This window comes from Panulirus ornatus, chromosome 63, assembly GCF_036320965.1.
Source record: "Panulirus ornatus isolate Po-2019 chromosome 63, ASM3632096v1, whole genome shotgun sequence".
Lineage (NCBI taxonomy): Eukaryota > Metazoa > Arthropoda > Malacostraca > Decapoda > Palinuridae > Panulirus > Panulirus ornatus.
In genome coordinates, this window is record NC_092286.1 from 4,320,940 (window position 1) to 4,343,100 (window position 22,161).

A 22,161-nucleotide genomic window follows, 5' to 3' on the forward strand; every position below is an offset into this window, starting at 1 on the left:
CCAGACGCTTCACATGCCCTGATTCAATCCACTGACAGCACATCGACCCCGGTATACCACATCGATCCAATTCACTCTATCCCTTGCATGCCTTTCACCCTCCTGCATGTTCAGGCCCTGATCACTCAAAATCTTTTTCACTCCATCTTTCCACCTCCAATTTGGTCTACCACTTCTCCTCGTTCCCTCCACCTCCGACACATATATCCTCTCGGTCAATCTTTCCTCACTCATTCTCTCCATGTGCCCAAACCATTTCAAAACACCCTCTTCTGCTCTCTCAACCATGCTCTTTTTATTTCCACACATCTCTCTTACCCTTACATTACTTACTCGATCAAACCACCTCACACGACATATTGTCCTCAAACATCTCATTTCCAGCATATCCACCCTCCTGCGCACAACTCTATCCATAGCCCACGCCTCGCAACCATACAACATTGTTGGAACCACTATTCCTTCAAACATACTCATTTTTGCTTTCCGAGATAATGTTCTTGACTTCCAAACATTCTTCATGGCTCCCAGGATTTTCGCCCCCTCCCCTACCCTATGATTCACTTCCACTTCCATGGTTCCATCCGCTGCCAGATCCACTCCCAGATATCTAAAACACTTTACTTCCTCCAGTTTTTCTCCATTCAAACTTACCTCCCAATTGACTTGACCCTCAACCCTACTGTACCTAATAACCTTGCTCTTATTCACATCTACTCTTAACTTTCTCTTTCACACACTTTACCAAGCTCAGTCACCAGCTTCTGCAGTTTCTCACATGAATCAGCCACCAGTGCTGTATCATCAGTGAAAAACAACTGACTCACTTCCCAAGCTCTCTCATCCCCAACAGACTTCATACTTGCCCCTCTTTCCAAAACTCTTGCATTCACCTCCCTAACAACCCCATCCACAAACAAATTAAACAACCATGGAGACATCACACATCCCTGCCGCAAACCTACATTCACTGAGAACCAACCACTTTCCTCTCTTCCTACACATACACGTATACGTACACGTACACATGGAAATGGTGAAGAGCTTGTAGATTTATGTGCTGAAAAAGGACTGGTGATTGGGAATACCTGGTTTAAAAAGCAAGATATACGTAAGTATACGTAAGTAAGTTGGAGAGATGGCCAGAGAGCGTTATTGGATTACGTATTAATTGACAGGCGCGCGAAAGAGACTTTTGGATGTTAATGTGCTGAGAGGTGCAACTGGAGGGATGTCTGATCGTTATCTTGTGGAGGCGAAGGTGAAGATTTGTATGGGTTTTCAGAAAAGAAGAGAGAATGTTGGAGTGAAGAGGGTGGTGAGATAAGTGAGCTTGGGAAGGAGACTTGTGTCAGGAAGTACCAGGAGAGACTGAGTACAGAATGGAAAAAGGTGAGAACAAAGGAGGTAAGGGGAGTGGGGGAGGAATGGGATGTATTTAGGGAAGCAGTGATGGCTTGCGCAAAAGATGCTTGTGGCATGAGAAGAGTGGGAGGTGGGTTGATTAGAAAGGGTAGTGAGTGGTGGGATGAAGAAGTAAGATTATTAGTGAAAGAGAAGAGAGAGGCATTAGGACGATTTTTGCAGGGAAAAAATGCAAATGAGTGGGAGATGTATAAAAGAAAGAGGCAGGAGGTCAAGAGAAAGGTGAAAGAGGTGAAAAAGAGGGCAAATGAGAGTTGGGGTGAGAGAGTATCATTAAATTTTAGGGAAAATAAAAAGATGTGATGGAAGGAGGTAAATAAAGTGCGTAAGACAAGGGAGCAAATGGGAACTTCAGTGAAGGGGGCTAATGGGGAGGTGATAACAAGTAGTGGTGATGTGAGAAGGAGATGGAGTGAGTATTTTGAAGGTTTGTTGAATGTGTTTGATGATAGAGTGGCAGATATAGGGTGTTTTGGTCGAGGTGGTGTGCAAAGTGAGAGGGTTAGGGTAAATGATTTGGTAAACAGAGAAGAGGTATTAAAAGCTTTGCGGAAGATGAAAGCCGGCAAGGCAGTGGGTTTGGATGGTATTGCAGTGGAATTTATTAAAAAAGGGGGTGAATGTATTGTTGACTGGTTGGTAAGGTTATTTAATGTATGTATGATTCATGGTGAGGTGCCTGAGGATTGGCGGAATGCTTGCACAGTGCCATTGTACAAAGGCAAAGGGGATAAGAGTGAGTGCTCAAATTACAGAGGTATAAGTTTTTTTTTTTTTTTTTTTTTTTTTTTTTTTTTTTTAAAGTTTGTTGAGTATTCCTGGTAAATCATATGGGAGGGTATTGATTGAAAGGGTGAAGGCATGTACAGAGCATCAGATTGGGGAAGAGCAGTGTGGTTTCAGAAGTGGTAGAGGATGTGTGGATCAGGTGTTTGCTTTGAAGAATTTTTTTTTTTTTTTTTTTTTTTTTTTGCTTTGTCGCTGTCTCCCGCGTTTGCGAGGTAGCGCAAGGAAACAGACGAAAGAAATGGCCCAACCCACCCCCATACACATGTATATACATACGTCCACACACGCAAATATACATACCTACACAGCTTTCCATGGTTTACCCCAGACGCTTCACATGCCTTGATTCAATCCACTGACAGCACGTCAACCCCGGTATACCACATCGCTCCAATTCACTCTATTCCTTGCCCTCCTTTCACCCTCCTGCATGTGCAGGCCCCAATCACACAAAATCTTTTTCACTCCATCTTTCCACCTCCAATTTGGTCTCCCTCTTCTCCTCGTTCCCTCCACCTCCAACACATATATCCTCTTGGTCAGTCTTTCCTCACTCATTCTCTCCATGTGACCAAACCATTTCAAAACACCCTCTTCTGCTCTCTCAACCACGCTCTTTTTATTTCCACACATCTCTCTTACCCTTACGTTACTTACTCGATCAAACCACCTCACACCACACATTGTCCTCAAACATCTCATTTCCAGCACATCCATCCTCCTGCGCACAACTCTATCCATAGTCCACGCCTCGCAACCATACAACATTGTTGGAACCACTATTCCTTCAAACATACCCATTTTTGCTTTCCGAGATAATGTTCTCGACTTCCACACATTCTTCAAGGCTCCCAGAATTTTCGCCCCCTCCCCCACCCTATGATCCACTTCCGCTTCCATGTTTCCATCCGCTGCCAGATCCACTCCCAGATATCTAAAACACTTCACTTCCTCCAGTTTTTCTCCATTCAAACTCACCTCCCAATTGACTTGACCCTCAACCCTACTGTACCTAATAACCTTGCTCTTATTCACATTTACTCTTAACTTTCTTCTTTCACACACTTTACTAAACTCAGTCACCAGCTTCTGCAGTTTCTCACATGAATCAGCCACCAGCGCTGTATCATCAGCGAACAACAACTGACTCACTTTGAAGAATATATGTGAGAAATACTTAGAAAAGCAAATGGATTTGTATGTAGCATTTATGGATCTGGAGAAGGCATATGATAGAGCAGATAGAGATGCTCTGCGGAAGGTACTAAGAATATATGGTGTGGGAGGCAAGTTGCTAGAGGCAGTGAAAAGTTTTTATCAAGGATGTAAGGTATGTGTACGTGTAGGAAGAGAGGAAAGTGATTGGTTCTCAGTGAATGTAGGTTTGCAGCCGGGGTGTGTGATGTCTCCATGGTTGTTTACATATACATATATACACATATACATATTCACTTATTTGCTTTTATCCATTCCCAGCACTACCCCACCCCACAAGAAACAGCGCTGCTATCCCCTGCATCAGCAAGGAAACACCAGGAAAACAGACAAAAGAGGCCACATTTGTTCACACTCAGTCTCTAGCTGTATTGTGTAATACATCAAAACCACAGCTTCCTATCCACATTCAGGCCCCATAGACCTTTCCATGGCTAACCCCAGATGTTTCAAACCCCCTGGTTCAGTCCACTGACTGTCATCACATGGGTATACAGTTGCTTGTGCAATCTCAAAAAAAAAAATCTTAAATTCTATAAATAACAGTTGGTTGCAATGTTATGAATATTTGGAAAGATGACATTAAGTGATCAACAAATATACATGAAAATGAAAGTAATGATGACAGCACTAACCTGCCGGAATTTATTGTGACTCTTGTCATCAGGATCACAAAAGTGTTCAATTTCTGCCATAGTAAACTCTCGCACTCGAAGAAGGCCAGATCGTGGTGAAATTTCATTACGATATGCATTACCCACCTGTTTAAAATGAAAACATTCATATATTTTATATAATCATACCGTACGAAGAAAATAACATCTCCCCTAATTCATTCACCTAACCACCCTCTTCTTGAGGTCTCTTCACTCACCCATCCTCTCCTAATGTCCTCTCTTAATGAATGGTAATCACTACACTTTAGTAGCTCTGAGCGAGTAAGAAACTTTTTTCTTTTACTTTTAAAAGATTACTACCTTTCCTCAGGCAATGATATTTCTACTAATAGAGCAAATGTCACGGTAGAAGGATTGCATATACATCTCTTCTTTCTCTAAGATTAACCTTCATAAGATACAGGGTTAATTAACTCATTATCAGGCTATTCAAACAAGGGAAACAGCATTACACAACTGAAAAAAAATTTTCTTCCTTAACTCATATAGGTTTCATCTATGCCTTAAGTCACTGCAAATCTATCATTCATAAGTAGCACTGCTACATTCAAGGGAATTACAATAAGGTTTCTTCCTCTTCCATCGATACATCTTTCTGGACTTTGGCCAAAAGTCCCATCAAAAACTTAAGCTGACCTACTCTTCCTTTGCTTTTCTGTACTCACAATACTGTAGTTGCTCTTTCAACTTATAAGACCACTCTTATTGGACCTGTATTTCTTCAACTTCCATTCTGGATGACTTTAACGTTCCCTCAACCGATGATATACTCTTAATAAAGGTATAAATAGTCTTCATATACTTTATTTCAAGCAGCTTAAAAGGTACCCCTTTTTGGACAAAAGCACAACATACAGGCCAAACAATCTCCTGTTTTGAAGGAAGGTATGTACTTCAAATCTTGCAACTGTGCTTGCTCATTTGTTTTGCTTTTGCCTACAAACCATAAATTTTCCTTTTCCCTAGAAAAACTTTTTAGCAAAGTCACAGCACGCTGACTGTTCTAACCCCTTCGACTACTAAACCATTTTTTTTTATTTCTCTGTAGCTGATTGCCATTTCCCACATTAGCAAGATAGTGCCAGAAAAAGATAAAGAAAGGCTGTATTCACTAAACTATTACATCAGCAATAATTTTTCTTTTTTTCAAACTATTCGCCATTTCCCGCGTTAGCAAGGTTGCATTACGAACAGAGGACTGGGCCTCTGAGAGAATATCCTCACCTGGCCCCCTTCTCTGTTCCTTCTTTTGGAAAATTTAAAAAAAAATAAAAATAAAAATAATACCTAGGAATATACCAAAAAGATGACACAAAAATTTGAGAGTATAAGTAAAGAAGATGAAAAGGTTATTCAGTGTAATCTTTGTTTTCGCGTGTTTGCCTCTTTATAGGAAAAGCTCCTTACTTGGCCTCTTCACTACTTAGTTCCCTCTTTTGGAGAGCAAAACAGAAGGGGATTTCTAGCCCCCACTGTTGTCAATCCTAGTCACTTTCTACAATATGCAGGAGATATCTGAGCAGTCTTCTTTCATCCTTATCACAAGTGATAAAAAGTCCAAAGGAATCCATCCTTTCCTACTACTGACTGCAGTGCACCTTCAGGGTTGCAGGAGTCCCTGGAGATGGGGACCTAAGGTAAAGAAGTAGTAGTAGTAGTAGTAGTAATAGCAGTAGTAATAATAATAATAATAATAATAATAATAATCACCTAGAAATGTTGACATAGGTTTCCTCTTCCACAAACAAATCATAAGGGAAATACCTGTCAACATGAGGCAGCATACTCAAAAATATGTTATAACTGAAATATAATCCTCAATATATATGCCTATGCTTACAAATTTCTCTGATGACTGAAAATTATGATTTCCTTAGCAAATGACTAACACTACTATCTATCTATCTATATCTCTAACAAGTTCCAACCATAACTCCAAGGGAGTGGTCATAGCAATAGTCTCCATAACTGGTGGACTTCAGTGCGGCTTCTTAGCCTTTAGTGCCTTACCCTTATAAGGCAACTGACAGAGCAACTGTTGTGCAGTGTTTGCAGAGGCTCTGAACCCTATGCTTATCTTAAGGGCCACTATACTGCTATCTGAGTTTGCTGCATCATACATAGCCTAAAATGATGTTTCTACAAGAATTCAAGCAAAAACATCTGTTTACTATAAAATCTATTACAACTATGACAAAAAATGCACTTACTTGTGCACAAGCGAATGGCAGTTTTCCCTGATTATATGCCAACAACCGTTTAAAGTTGACGAAGATACCCTGGGCTGTCTCTGGTCTCAAGAATCCTTTTAAAATGCCTAAAAGAGGAAAAAATTTAAGTTCATCACAAATCTCAATATTTTCCATAAAAAGTTCTATGTATCATGCAGACTTAGGCAGAGGTTGGCAAGTACAAAGAAGAGAGGGGTGGCATCAGTTACATATGAGGTGAGATAAGTGGGCAACTGCAAGTAGCACACAAATAACGTACAAAAGAAAAAACTTGTGCGTCCCCTTTATCAACTAATAATTGTATAGCATGCATACATATTATGATAAACCACCTGTTTAGAAGAGTCTAACTGGGAACAATGAAAAGTCTGGTCAGGATGTTTCATTGCTAAAATGCAAATGAACAACTAAAAAAAGATACCTGATACAAAACAAGAGATGGCTTCCTCTCTGTTCTCCTACTTCATGTACAACAAAAAAACTGCAGCTGGCGAACATAATCACATACTGTTAAACCTCTAATGGCTGTATACATCAAGTGAAACACTTTTAGGGCAGCTAACATCAGTTAAGTTTTGCTGCCACTGTTTAACCCTTAAAAGGCGGGCAATGTTACCTAACATTCACATGGTAAAAGCCAAGCAATGATACATAATGCTGGGCTATTTTGCATCATAATGGTATGGTGATATTGGGTGATGTGGCATGTCTGACATGTACCATTATGCTCTCTGTTTGGACATGTCTGTAAACAGCCACCCACGTGTGCCCAGCCATAGTCAACTTAAGTATTAGCTGAGACAATGGGAGGAAGGGAGGAAGGTACCTAGCACTCCTCCAACAGCCAGCTACAATGCAGCATCCCATTAGAAACACCTCATGCCTTCATTTTTCATCCAATTTCATCTATTTATGCATGTATTGGCTTATTCCTTAACATTTTATCATTCCTACAATATGCCACCTTACTCTTGAAATGTAAGTGAAAAATATCTTGAAATGCTCCATCTCGCTGAAAGAGAATTTTTTCTATACACATTCGCCCTTTCCCACATTAGTGAGGTAGCATTAGGAACAGAGGACTGAACCTTAAGAGAGAAAATCCTCACTTGGCCTCCTTCTCTGTTCCCTCTTTTGGAAAAGTAAAAACTGAAGGGGAGGATTTCCAGCCCCCTACTCCCTCCCCTTTTAGTCGCCTTCTACGTCATGCAGGCAATGCTTGGGAAGTATCCTTTCTTCCATCCCCAGGGAAAAATTATGGAGTGAAAAATCATAAAATATTTTAATGAAATCATTTAAATGCATAATTCCAGAACTTAGTAACTCCCAAACAATAAATCAACCTCAGACTCTTATCCAGCATGAATTATAAGCCCTATGATAATTTTTTAAGCAAATCTGTTCTCTGACAAAATCTTGCAAAAAAAATTTTTCTTTACAGTTTGAAATATAACAATGAAAGGTTTCAACACAAGAAATGTAAATGGAAAATATTTTGAAATGCTTCCTCCAGCCAAGACATAAAGAAAAATCATAAATCGAAGAATCATTGAATATTTTCATGAAATCACATAAATTTTAAATTTCAGAATCCAACAACTCCCAAATAATAAATCAACCTCTGATTCTTATCCAGCATGAAATATAGGCCCTATACTGAAGATTTCAACCAAATCTACTTTCTGACTTAAAAAAAAAAAAAATAAAAATAAAAATAAAAATAAAAATAAAAATAAAAATAAAAATAAAAATAAAAATAAAAATAAAAATAAAAATAAAAATAAAAATAAAAATAAAAATAAAAATAAAAATAAAAATAAAAATAAAAATAAAAATAAAAATAAAAATAAAAATAAAAATAAAAATAAAAATAAAAATAAAAATAATACCTAGGAATATACCAAAAAGATGACACAAAAATTTGAGAGTATAAGTAAAGAAGATGAAAAGGTTATTCAGTGTAATCTTTGTTTTCGCGTGTTTGCCTCTTTATAGGAAAAGCTCCTTACTTGGCCTCTTCACTACTTAGTTCCCTCTTTTGGAGAGCAAAACAGAAGGGGATTTCTAGCCCCCACTGTTGTCAATCCTAGTCACTTTCTACAATATGCAGGAGATATCTGAGCAGTCTTCTTTCATCCTTATCACAAGTGATAAAAAGTCCAAAGGAATCCATCCTTTCCTACTACTGACTGCAGTGCACCTTCAGGGTTGCAGGAGTCCCTGGAGATGGGGACCTAAGGTAAAGAAGTAGTAGTAGTAGTAGTAGTAGTAGTAGTAGTAGTAGTAGTAGTAGTAGTAGTAGTAGTAGTAGTAGTAGTAGTAGTAGTAGTAGTAATAGCAGTAGTAATAATAATAATAATAATAATAATAATAATAATAATAATCACCTAGAAATGTTGACATAGGTTTCCTCTTCCACAAACAAATCATAAGGGAAATACCTGTCAACATGAGGCAGCATACTCAAAAATATGTTATAACTGAAATATAATCCTCAATATATATGCCTATGCTTACAAATTTCTCTGATGACTGAAAATTATGATTTCCTTAGCAAATGACTAACACTACTATCTATCTATCTATATCTCTAACAAGTTCCAACCATAACTCCAAGGGAGTGGTCATAGCAATAGTCTCCATAACTGGTGGACTTCAGTGCGGCTTCTTAGCCTTTAGTGCCTTACCCTTATAAGGCAACTGACAGAGCAACTGTTGTGCAGTGTTTGCAGAGGCTCTGAACCCTATGCTTATCTTAAGGGCCACTATACTGCTATCTGAGTTTGCTGCATCATACATAGCCTAAAATGATGTTTCTACAAGAATTCAAGCAAAAACATCTGTTTACTATAAAATCTATTACAACTATGACAAAAAATGCACTTACTTGTGCACAAGCGAATGGCAGTTTTCCCTGATTATATGCCAACAACCGTTTAAAGTTGACGAAGATACCCTGGGCTGTCTCTGGTCTCAAGAATCCTTTTAAAATGCCTAAAAGAGGAAAAAATTTAAGTTCATCACAAATCTCAATATTTTCCATAAAAAGTTCTATGTATCATGCAGACTTAGGCAGAGGTTGGCAAGTACAAAGAAGAGAGGGGTGGCATCAGTTACATATGAGGTGAGATAAGTGGGCAACTGCAAGTAGCACACAAATAACGTACAAAAGAAAAAACTTGTGTGTCCCCTTTATCAACTAATAATTGTATAGCATGCATACATATTATGATAAACCACCTGTTTAGAAGAGTCTAACTGGGAACAATGAAAAGTCTGGTCAGGATGTTTCATTGCTAAAATGCAAATGAACAACTAAAAAAAGATACCTGATACAAAACAAGAGATGGCTTCCTCTCTGTTCTCCTACTTCATGTACAACAAAAAAACTGCAGCTGGCGAACATAATCACATACTGTTAAACCTCTAATGGCTGTATACATCAAGTGAAACACTTTTAGGGCAGCTAACATCAGTTAAGTTTTGCTGCCACTGTTTAACCCTTAAAAGGCGGGTGATGTAACTTAGCATTCGCATGGTAGAAGCCAGGCAACATTACATAACGTTGGGCTATTTTGCATTGTAATTGTATGGTGAAATTGGTTGACTTGGCATCTCTGACATGTACTGTGATGCTCTTTGTTTGGACACACCTGTAAACAGCTACCCATGCTCACCTAGTCAGGGTCTAAGTAAGTATTAGCTGAGACAATGGGAGGAGGGGAGGAAGATGCCTAGCTTCCTCCCACAGCCAGGTATGATGCAGTATCGCATAAGTAATACCTCTTACCTTCATTTTTCACCTAATTTCATCTATTAATGTATGCATTGGCTTATTCCTTGATACTTTATTATTCCTAAAGTATGCCACCCTACACGGGTGTATAAGAAAAATGTCACCCATCTTTAATGAGTTAAACATCCAGCTGATTTATTGTACCATTAGTAGCCTGCAAGGGTGTCCTCCATCCCAAGGAAAACATTCTGCTCCCCTTAACATCCTTACAACCACCTTCATAAATGCATGGCTACCAACCTGTAGATTATTGTGTGTACACAGTGACACTGTAGAAAATACATAAATTGTTGGATGACCCAAGTAATACAAAGCAACATTTATGATTTGTATTAGGTTGTCAGGAAAGTGAAGAGCAAAGAAAAATTTGAGATTTGAGAAGAAACATATGACAGAGAGATTTCAGCACGATTACAAAGGAAGGAGGGAGGCACAAAAATTAGGTAACAATGGTGCCTACTTTTCTCATGTATCATTACTGATGGAGGACTTTGATAGAGATTAAACATAAAAAACAACTCTAATATTTTTCTCAACCCCTGCCAGCCACTTCCTGTCCCCACACTCCTTTGCAGTTGGAATAATGCAATATTTCTTTACATATTCATGCAAGTAAAAGAGGCCATTTTTTCATCTATTCCTGACACTATCTTGCTAATGTGGGAAATGGCAAACAAGTATAAAAAGACAAAGAAATTTATGCTACTCACCATGAATGCTGTTAACACTACAGAGTGCAAAACTAAGTTCAAGATAAAGAAACAAATCCTCCAGTATCTTTCCCACATTTGCAACCAGTTCAAGATCAAGAAATAAATCCTCCAGTATCTTACCCACATTTGCAACCAATCTCACTTGTACTTGTTTTATGTGTGAAATGTAAAATATTTCAAAATATATCCTAATTAAATGCACCGCCAACTCTGTGCACATGTCTGATAGGATACAGTGCGAGAGAGCTAAAGGAAAGAATGAAATACTGTCACATTCTCCTCTCTTGTTGCGAGTCATCAGATGGGTAATTCACACCCTCCTCTGCACTTCATTCAGAAGTGGACCTGGCCAACACAATGGCAATAACATAATTTTCTGTGCATTTTCTTTTACTTTTGAATACTACTCTATTATTGCATTTGGATTCTACTATTTTGGCTTACTCCATGACCGAATTCCTGGACCATCCCCTGCAATTATGGGTTATACTTATATCCAAGTTGATTTCATAATTACAAAAAAGAGCAGCCAATTCTTTATATTCATGACAAAAATGGCATGCAAATGACTCAACTTATATCATACAGTATCCAGTTAATCCACATACTAACCTGAAGGTCCAATACAAATGGGGAACATAAGGTTAAATTCAACAGCATCAGTAACATCATTGCCAGTCAGTGGAGATTTCATGTCATACTCCCTGAGTATACTGTTCATCTCCTCCTGTTGGAAATACATTGATACAGTTTATTGGACACCACTATACCTATCAATCTATCTATATCTCTGATGCCTGTTCCCACCTGGAACTCCCTCAAGGGGGTGGGCATGACAAAAGTTTGCAGAGCATTGTACATGGTACACATGGGCACGACAAAAGTTTGCAGAACATTGTACATGGTACATATGTAAATTAAAATGTTTGCAATACTCCATGAAATGTAATATTGTGTGATACTTTCTGTCTGCAATTTTGATTCAGTCACAAAAAGTCACATGAAAAGGTACATATATGGATTTTTTATACTTGTCATTACACACTTTAGCAAGGTAGTGCCAGGAACAGATGAAATAATGGTTTCATTCACTTACATCCATTCTCTAGCTATCATGTAAAATGCAATAAAACCAAAGCCTTCCATCCACATACAGCCTCACAGACTGATTTCATGGTTTCCCTGACCACTTGATGTGCCATGGTTCAGCACACTGACAGCATGTCACCCACCACATAACATATTGCTCAAACTTACTCCATCTCAGGTATGCCTCTCACCTATCTGGATATTCAAGCTTAATCACCTCAAAATCTTTTACACTTCATCCTTCTACCTTCTTTGCAGTCTTCCATTCCCTTCTACTCCCTTCATCTCTGCCTGGAGATCCTAATTGTCAGTCTATTTTCACTAAACCTCTCTTGTGTACCTACACCATTCAGTATATTCTCACTCAACCTCTCCATGTACCTACGCCATTTCAAAAAACCTAGGGTCAGCCTTCTGAGTCAGACAGTAACTGCTACTACATACTGCCATCAAGCATTTCATTTCAAATAAAGCCACCCTATTCCATTCTTCTATATCCAAGCCCCAAACTTATGGCCATACAACAGTATCAGGAATATTGTAATTTCAAACATGTCCATCTTTGCTTTAACAGATACTGTCCTCTTTCCATTCACACATCAATGCTCCCATGATATCTGCCCTTATTTCAACAAAATGACTTCATCAGAAGGAGATGGGGGAGAAAGACTACACAGAATAATCCAACAAAGAATCAGAGGAAAACAAGGTAACAAAAAGAGCAGCTTTATCAGTAGGAAAGATAAAATTGATTGATGAAGTCAGAAAAGAGTATGAAAGGGTGAATTACATAAGTTACTGAAGATGTACTTGGTTAAGGACCAAAAAGAATAATCTGTAGAAGAAAAAGTCAGATTAGTAAACTTTCTTTTTATGACAGTGTGCATTTGTGTGTGTGTGTATGCAAATACTTATTTGTACTGTACGCAGAGGGAGCCATACACTCATGGGGCGGATCTCTGAAATGTTCTCTGTTACTGTTCAGCCTCTTAAACTGCTGTATGCTGGGTGCATTTACCACATCCTCATTCAGTTTATTCCATTCACCCACCAAACTCATAACATAAAAGTGCTACCCTAAATATCTTTTGACAAGTTTCTTGCTTAAACTCTAGATGTTCTATAACTACATCTTTTAGAGAACAGTTTTCTTAAAGGTTGTGATCAGGTTACCTCTCAGCCATGGTGGATAAATTTAAGGCCTTTCCCTATAAATCAGCTCTCTTAATTCTGGAACCATCTTTGTTGCCCCCCCTGTTGACCTTCTCTATTAGCTCTTTTTGCTTTTATAGGTGCATTGTCCTAACTTAAGAAACTCTAAACCATTCTGTACCAAAAGATTCTTAAATCCAACAACTTATTTTTTGTTTCAACTTGTCCCTTAATCCCATCTATTCCATTTTTGAAAAATCTATCCAGATCCAAATTAGTTAGTCATCTCAAAATCTTTTAAGTCAAAATAAGTTCCTTTCATTATTCATTCATGTATGTATGTATGAATGAATCTATTATGTTCACATATACAATGTACATCTGTTTGCAGATGTACATGCAGGTATAAGTGTGTGTGACCATGTATGCTTACACATCGCAAATCTGTGCACTGGTTTATAGACTGAGTACCTTCAAATGAACAACTTTTAAACAAAATAAGAATAGTTAAAACGATACTTGAAAACCAGACTAATTTTGAGTAAGTTACTCTTGCAGAAATACATATTTTATGAAATGCTTTACATTCAACTCTGAAGTATTTCATGTCAGTGTTATGCAATATATTTCTAACTTATTCATACCATTGTCATGCCATCTAGTAGAGTAATCTTGCGAGTTATTGCCTCTTTCTCTTCGGCAGAAGTCTTCTTATCTAATAATAACTTTTCAAAGTGCTGCTTGATGAGATGGTCCAGACGAAAACACTCTCCAGTCTTCGTGTCCTGAAATATGTTAAATCATACACTTAAACAATTCCCTTTATAGGTTGCCTCACTACATGAGAAAATGCACACAAGTAAAAATATAAGAATATATGGTGTGGGAGGTAAGCTCCTTAAAGCAGTGAGAAGTCTTTATCAAGGGTATAAGGTGTGTGTATGAGTATGAAGAGAGAAGAGTGAATGGCTCCAAGTGAAAGTCACCATGGTTTTTTAGTTTATTTATGGATGGGGTGGTGAGGGAGGTAAATGCAAGTCTTTGAGATAGGGGCAAGAATGCAGTTTGTTGGGGATGAGAGGGCCTGGAAAGAAAGTCAGTTGTTCAGAAATGAAATGTTTGAGGACAATATTTGGTGTGAGGTGGTTTGATCAAGTAAGGAATGAAAGGGTAAGAGAGATGTGTGGTAATAAAAAGAGTGTGATTGAGAGAGCAGAAGAGGGTGTCTAGAAATTGTTTGGACATAAGGAGAGAATGAGTGAGGAAAGATTGACAAAGAGGGTATATGTGTCAGAGGTGGAGGGAACCAAATTGGAAGACCAAATTGGAGGTGGAAGGATGGAGCGAAAAAGATTTTGAATGATCAAAGCCAGAGCATACAGGAGGGTGAGAGGTGTGCATGGAATAGAGTGAATTGGAATGATGCAGTATACTGGGGTCAACATGGTGTCAATGGACTGAACCACGGCTTGTGAAGCATCTGGGGTAAATCATGGAAAGGTCTGTGGGGCCTGGATGTGGATAGGGAGCTATGGTTTTGGTGCATTACACAAGACAGTTCGAGACTGAGTGTGAACAAATGTAGGGGTAGCGATGCTGTTTCCTGTGGGGCAGGGTAGCGACAGGAATGGATGAAGGCAAGCAAGTATGAATACATACATTTGTATATATGTATATATGTTTCTGCTGATATGTATATGTATATACATATCAACATATGTACATTATGTACATGTGTATATATGTATATGTCTCTGTGTGTATATGTATGTGTACAATGAGATGAAGAGGTATGTATATTTGCGTGTGTGGACATGTATGTATATACATGTGTATGTGGGTGGGTTGGGCCATTCTTTCATCTGTTTCCTTGCACTACCTCGCTAACGCGGGAGACAGAGACAAAGCAAATAAAATATATAATATATATAAAACATCCTCACCTGGCCCCCCCTCTCTGTTCCTCTTTTAGGAAATTAAAAAATGAGAGGGGAGGATTTCCAACCCCTTGCTCCCTCCCCTTTCAGTCACCTTCTATGACACAAAGGGAATACGTGGGGAAGTATTATTTCTCCCCTATCCCCGGGATATATATTTTCATATTCATTTATTATACTTTATCGCTGTTTCCCGAGTCAGTAAAGTAGCGCCAAGAAACAGATGAAGAATGGACCATCCACTCATATATATTTTTATTTCATTTTGCTTTGTTGCTGTCTCCCGCGTTTGCGAGGTAGCGCAAGGAAACAGACGAAAGAAATGGCCCAACCCACCCACATACACATGTATATACATACACGTCCACACACACAAATATACATACCCATACATCTCAATGTACACATACATATACACATATGGAATAACATCCCCCTCCCCCTCATGTGTGCGAGGTAGCGCTAGGAAAAGACAACAAAAGGCCCCATTCCTTCACACTCAGTCTCTAGCTGTCATGCAATAATGCCCAAAACCACAGCTCCCTTTCCACATCCAGGCCCCACACAACTTTCCATGGTTTACCCCAGACGCTTCACATGCCCTGATTCAATCCACTGACAGCACGTCGACCCCAGTATACCACATCGATCCAATTCACTCTATTCCTTGCCCGCCTTTCACCCTCCTGCATGTTCAGGCCCCGATCACTCAAAATCTTTTTCACTCCATCTTTCCACCTCCAATTTGGTCTCCCACTTCTCCTCGTTCCCTCCACCTCCTACACATATATCCTCTTGGTCAATCTTTCCTCACTCATTCTCTCCATGTGCCCAAACCATTTCAAAACACCCTCTTCTGCTCTCTCAACCACGCTCTTTTTATTTCCACACATCTCTCTTATCCTTACATTACTTACTCGATCAAACCACATCACACCACACATTGTCCTCAAACATCTCATTTCCAGCACATCCATCCTCCTGCGCACAACTCTATCCATAGTCCACGCCTCGCAACCATACAACATTGTTGGAACCACTATTCCTTCAAACATACCCATTTTTGCTTTCCGAGATAATGTTCTCGACTTCCACACATTCTTCAAGGCTCCCAGAATTTTCGCCCCCTCCCCCACCCTATGATCCACTTCCGCTTCCATGGTTCCATCCGCTGCCAGATCCACTCCCAGATATCTAAAACACTTAACTTCCTCCAGTTTTTCTCCATTCAAACTCACCTCCCAATTGAATTGACCCTCAACCCTACTGTACCTAATAACCTTGCTCTTATTCACATTTACTCTTAACTTTCTTCTTCCACACACTTTACCAAACTCAGTCACCAGCTTCTGCAGTTTCTCACATGAATCAGCCGCCAGCGCTGTATCATCAGCGAACAACAACTGACTCACTTCCCAAGCTCTCTCATCCCCAACAGACTTCATACTTGCCCCTCTTTCCAAAACTCTTGCATTTACCTCCCTAACAACCCCATCCATAAACAAGTTAAACAACCATGGAGACATCACACACCCCTGCCGCAAACCTACATTCACTGAGAACCAATCACTTTCCTCTCTTCCTACACGTACACATGCCTTACATCCTCGATAAAAACTTTTCACTGCTTCTAACAACTTGCCTCCCACGCCACATATTCTTAATACCTTCCACAGAGCATCTCTATCAACTCTATCATATGCCTTCTCCAGATCCATAAATGCTACATACAAATCCATTTGCTTTTCTAAGTATTTCTCACATACATTCTTCAAAGCAAACACCTGATCCACACATCCTCTACCACTTCTGAAACCACACTGCTCTTCCCCAATCTGATGCTCTGTACATGCTTTCACCCTCTCAATCAATACCCTCCCATATACTTTAGCAGGAATACTCAACAAACTTATACCTCTGTAATTTGAGCACTCACTCTTATCCCCTTTGCCTTTGTACAATGGCACTATGCACGCATTCCGCCAATCCTCAGGCACCTCACCATACATTAAATAACCTTACCAACCAGTCAACAATACAGTCACCCCCTTTTTTGATAAATTCCACTGCAATACTATCCAAACCTGCTGCCTTGCCGGCTTTCATCTTCCGCAAAGCTTTCACTACCTCTTCTCTGTTTACCAAATCATTTTCCCTAACCCTCTCACTTTGCACACCACCTCGACCAAAACACCCTATATCTGCCACTCTATCATCAAACACATTCAACAAACCTTCAAAATACTCACTCCATCTCCTTCTCACATCACCACTACTTGTTATCACCTCCCCATTTGCGCCCTTCACTGAAGTTCCCATTTGCTCCCTTGTCTTACGCACTTTCTTTACCTCCTTCCAGAACATCTTTTTATTCTCCCTAAAATTTAATGATATATATATATATATATATATATATATATATTTATCCCTGGGGATAGGGGATTAAGAATACTTCCCACGTATTCCCTGCATGTCGTAGAAGGCGACTAAAAGGGGAGGAAGCGGGGAGCTGGAAATCCTCCCCTCTGGGTTTTTTTTTTTTTTTTCTCCCCAAAAGAAGGAACAGAGGGGGCCAGGTGAGGATATTCCAAAAAAGGCCCAGTCCTCTGTTCTTAACGCTACCTCGCTAACGCGGGAAATGGCAAATAGTCTAAAAGAAAAAGAAAAAAAAAAAAAAAAAATATATATATATATATATATATATATATATATATATATATATATATATATATATACATACATATATATATAAACAAACACACACACAGACATATACATATATACATATGTACATATTCATACTTGCTTGCTTTCATCCATTCCCTGTGCTACCCGACCCCACAGGAAACAATATTGCTACCCCTTGCTTCAGCGAGGTAGTGCCAAGAAAACAGACAAAAAAGGCCACATTCGTTCATACTCAATCTCTAGCTATCGTGAGTACTGCACCAAAACCACAGCTCCTTATCCACATCCTGGCTGACCAAAAGAAGAGAGCTTTACATCAATGAACTTTTACTTCAGCTGTACATCAAATAATGCATCATAACTCTTTATAAATTAAGACAAGTCCTTAAAGCTGTACCAACCTTAACCATATAATCTGCAAATTTATCTACATGTCCAGAAGCCTTCAAAACTGATTCAGGGGTGAGGATGGAGCAGTTGACCTTCAACATGCGTTCTTGGATGACAAAATGCTTATGCCACTCAGCAAGCATGTTGTCTACCAAGTCACATCCCATTGGTCCAAAGTCATACTGCCCTGCTCAAAATAAAAAAAGAAAAAAAAGGAAATTACATTATATCAAAAATTCTAAATATCCATACTTTCATGATGTTCTATACATATGAAAAGCTGAAAACCATACGCAAGGTTTACTGTTCCAAGGGTAAAAAAAAAAATTGCTACTTGTGATTTGTATAACTGACCTGTGATACCACCATATATGGCAAATGAATTGTCATAAAAGAAGCGTCGTTTGATCAGATCATTCATCTTGGCTCGGTCAAAGGTGTCTGGTGGGCTGAGTTTGAGTGTCATGTCTTCCAATTCCTATGATGGAATTCATAACTTTACCACATTATTCCAATAATCAAAAATCATTGAGCCTATAATAAAAAAAAATCACAATGCAATCTTCACACTTATAAATGTGTACTTTATATTTCATCAATCATTTTTGTACCTGTAGAATCTCAGATGAATTTAAAACACTTTCTAAACAAATGTATGTAAAAGGACACAAAGAATGAAAGTAACTGTAAAACTTACACAGCTCATATAACACTAATACTATTTCACATTACATCAGACCCATCATCATGTAAGCCATGCCCCTTATTAACAGGAAATATTCATGAAAAATTAATGCTAAATCAATGGCACACATGATGCAAGATGATCTGTGGAGTCTTTTCCTGAAAGAAGAATCTCCTGAGGCAAGAAATACAATACAATAATCCCCTTACCTTTTTGCGATTCTTTAATTCTTGGACTTCACGTTTAATATCAATCTCAGATGATCCATCAGCCTTCAACTGACGTACAAGGTCACCCTACAATTGGAAAAATGATGCCATTCTAAAACAAAATACAAAATATAAGTTATATAAGAATATAAGTTATAAATTCATATTGAAGGAATGGTTCCCAAACTGTACTGAAATATAGCTCCAAATTATCACAACAGACATCAAACACTTTTAAAATGCTACCACTGAAATCAAAATGTCCAAAAATAAAATAAAAATGCAAAAATACAAAGCCTGAATTCTAATGCTTGCAGGCATAAGAAACATTATGGAAAAAAAACAAGTACCAATAAACTGTATCTGACCAGAAAAGATGTGATGGTTATGTAGTTTTATGTTGATCTATCTAATTATATTTCTGACGTATGTTCCAACTGGAACTCCCTCAAGGGGGTGGCCACGGTAATAGTCTCCATAACTAGAGAACTCAGTGCTTCTGTAGGATTATGAGTACTTAACTACAAGTAACAGGATACTCTCATACAGACAAGCAAGAGAATCTCATCAATTATTTCCTGTCAGGTAACATTATCTAGCAGTTTATCACTTTACTGAAACAGTCGAACATGGAGATCGACTATAAATACATTGCAACAGACGCACACCTCCACAGACATAAAATATCCTCCAACAGCAAGCATCTTCACAGCTGCCACCGGGAACTTTCTTCTATGTGTTTCACAATTCATTCATTATGAGTAAAAGGAGCAAGAAAGGAACTTTATGCAATCTGCAAGCATAACCCATAAATCACTTTTGAGTCTACTATTTTTTCCAACCATCAGATCAAGGTTCTAAATATGAAAATGTTACGGTCCTTCATTGATATGAAAATAGTAAAAAAAAGGACCAACTACCATTTCCATACGCTAAAACAATGAAACCTCGGGACAGCAGCTGGAAATTCATTTTTCTAAGGGAATTTAACTACATTTTCTCGTGTCACACTGTGTGGGCTTGAAATACAGTATATTGGTAACAAGTGTTGCAAATCATTAATACATCACTTGATTTCTGAATGACAAATGATAATGGCACCATCAACTTTCCCCTTGCAAACTTCTGAAACAATGACTGACAATGAAGTTTAACATTTTCATTCATTGCATTCTATATGGCTACATCATGTTCCCAAAGCAAGCATAGCTTGCTCGTAACGATTACAAATGATCTAGTGCCCTCAGAGAAGCCCACCTGCTGCTTGCACCTGGCCCTGAGTGGTGCCAGCTGTTTCTCCACCTCAGGATCCATCATCGACAAAGCCGTCTGAAGCTGGACCTTCCGTTTGGCTACGTGCTTTTTACTGCCCCACTCAGGATTCAGGCCCTTACAGAGCGACGGTAAGGTCCTGAGACACTGTCTTTGAAGCACAGGGTGCGAATCGAGGGTGTGCTGTTTCACGACACTACAGGAAAACTGCCACAAACTCCTCAGACTCCTCATAAGTAGCTGCAGCAGTAACTTAACAAAACCGCGTTCACTGACACCAATGTGCCACACAAATCAGAAGACTCGTACACAGTAGCAAACGCAGTCCAGCGAATATCATGACAGCAAACGGGACCAAACGAACATTTCGGTGGCAAACTTAATCCAGCGAACGAACAAATTCTACAAGAGAAATAATTCAGGGGCAAATTCTAGACAGCGAATGTCTTAGTAGCGAACTCTAACCAACGAAAATTACGATGGCATACTACCCAACTAGAGTTATTGTTAATCTCCACCCACTGAAAATCACTGTGGGAAATTCTAAACGACGAACGTTCAGTGGCAAACTCTAGCCAGCAAACGTTACGATGGCAAAGAATGTAACTTACTCCGATCTGTAATAGGCATGAAATTCAAGCCCAATATTAAAGTTCCCAAAGAAATATTATCTCCAGAGCTGAAATAAAAAAAAGATATGCAAGTAACAAAGATTATTTTTCAGGATAGAATTTTCTATCAAATTTCAAATATAGCATAAAGAATGGCTTACAGATGATTGATAAAGTGAATTATCTCATAATGCCTCCTTTGACAAATACAGAAAAATTATCAAGCAAATGATCACTATCTTGTAATTATCTAAATGATTAATTACAAGGCTCAGTGGTTGCCAGTGTTTGAATACCTTATCTTTCAATTTTGAAACAAAAAGTTTTTGAAGCTAGAAATACCCTTAACTATCTATTACCTTCAAGTTTGGGCATTTTTCACAGATAATAGATTTCCTTTAAATACTCTTTATAAGAAGTATTTTTCATGCTGAATACAAATCTGGTCATAAAATATCGTTTACTCATGTTCATAACATTCATTTAAGCTGTTAAATGAAGTCGATTTTGAAATATCTTTTGCTCCTTTGCATCTTATTCACTAAGGATGTATCAGTAACTGAGAGCAATATTATATATATTCCATGATTATTTCAAGTATAGAAGTGTTTCAATATCTTATCTTTCAATTTTGAAACAAAAAGTTTTTGCGCTATAAAATACCTTCAATTTTTGGCATTTTTCACAGGAAAATAGAGTTCCTTTAAAAATCTTTATAAGAAGTATTTTTCATGCTGAATGCAAATCTGGTGTTGAAATATCGTTTACTTGTCTTCATGACATTCATTTGAGCTTTTAAAGGAAGTCAATTTTACAATATTTTCTGCTCCTTTGCATCGTATTTACTGGGGATGTATCGGTAACTGAGAACATTATTATATATTTTGCATGATTATTTGAAGTATAGAAGTGTTTGCATATCTTATCTTTCAATTTTGAAACAAGAAACTTTTGGAGCTAAAAATTGCCCTGAACGATTGCCTTAAATTTTTGGTATATTTCTCAGAAAAATATTTCCTTTAAAAACTCATTATAAGAAGTATTTTTCATGAGAAATACAAATCTGTTGTTAAAAAATCGTTTAGTCGTCTTTACAACATTCATTTAAGCTACTAAATTAAGACAATTTTCAAATATTTTCTGCTTCTTTGCATCATATTTACTGGCTATGTATCGGTGACTAAGAGCATTATGATATATTTTCCATGATTATTTCAAGTATAGAAGTGTTTCAATTTCTTCTCTAAATTTCAAAACAAAAAGATTTTTCAGCTAAAAAATA

The 22,161-nt window shown here is 38.2% G+C and overlaps 1 protein-coding gene across 1 annotated transcript in view; it reads right to left on the minus strand.

The window, feature by feature from the left end:
* The window catches only part of GlyRS (glycine--tRNA ligase), a 63,806-nt gene extending 43,223 nt beyond the window's left edge, over nt 1-20,583 (minus strand). The window contains exons 1-8 of the mRNA XM_071656573.1: nt 20,254-20,583; nt 18,997-19,083; nt 18,457-18,580; nt 18,114-18,289; nt 13,732-13,872; nt 11,459-11,573; nt 9,225-9,331; nt 4,065-4,190 (exon numbers count right to left, since the gene is read on the minus strand). Coding sequence (XP_071512674.1) covers nt 4,065-4,190; nt 9,225-9,331; nt 11,459-11,573; nt 13,732-13,872; nt 18,114-18,289; nt 18,457-18,580; nt 18,997-19,083; nt 20,254-20,502 — 1,125 coding nt within the window. The 5' untranslated portion in view covers nt 20,503-20,583. The remainder of the gene's footprint in view (nt 1-4,064; nt 4,191-9,224; nt 9,332-11,458; nt 11,574-13,731; nt 13,873-18,113; nt 18,290-18,456; nt 18,581-18,996; nt 19,084-20,253) is intronic.
* Between the last annotated feature and the right edge of the window lie 1,578 nt (nt 20,584-22,161).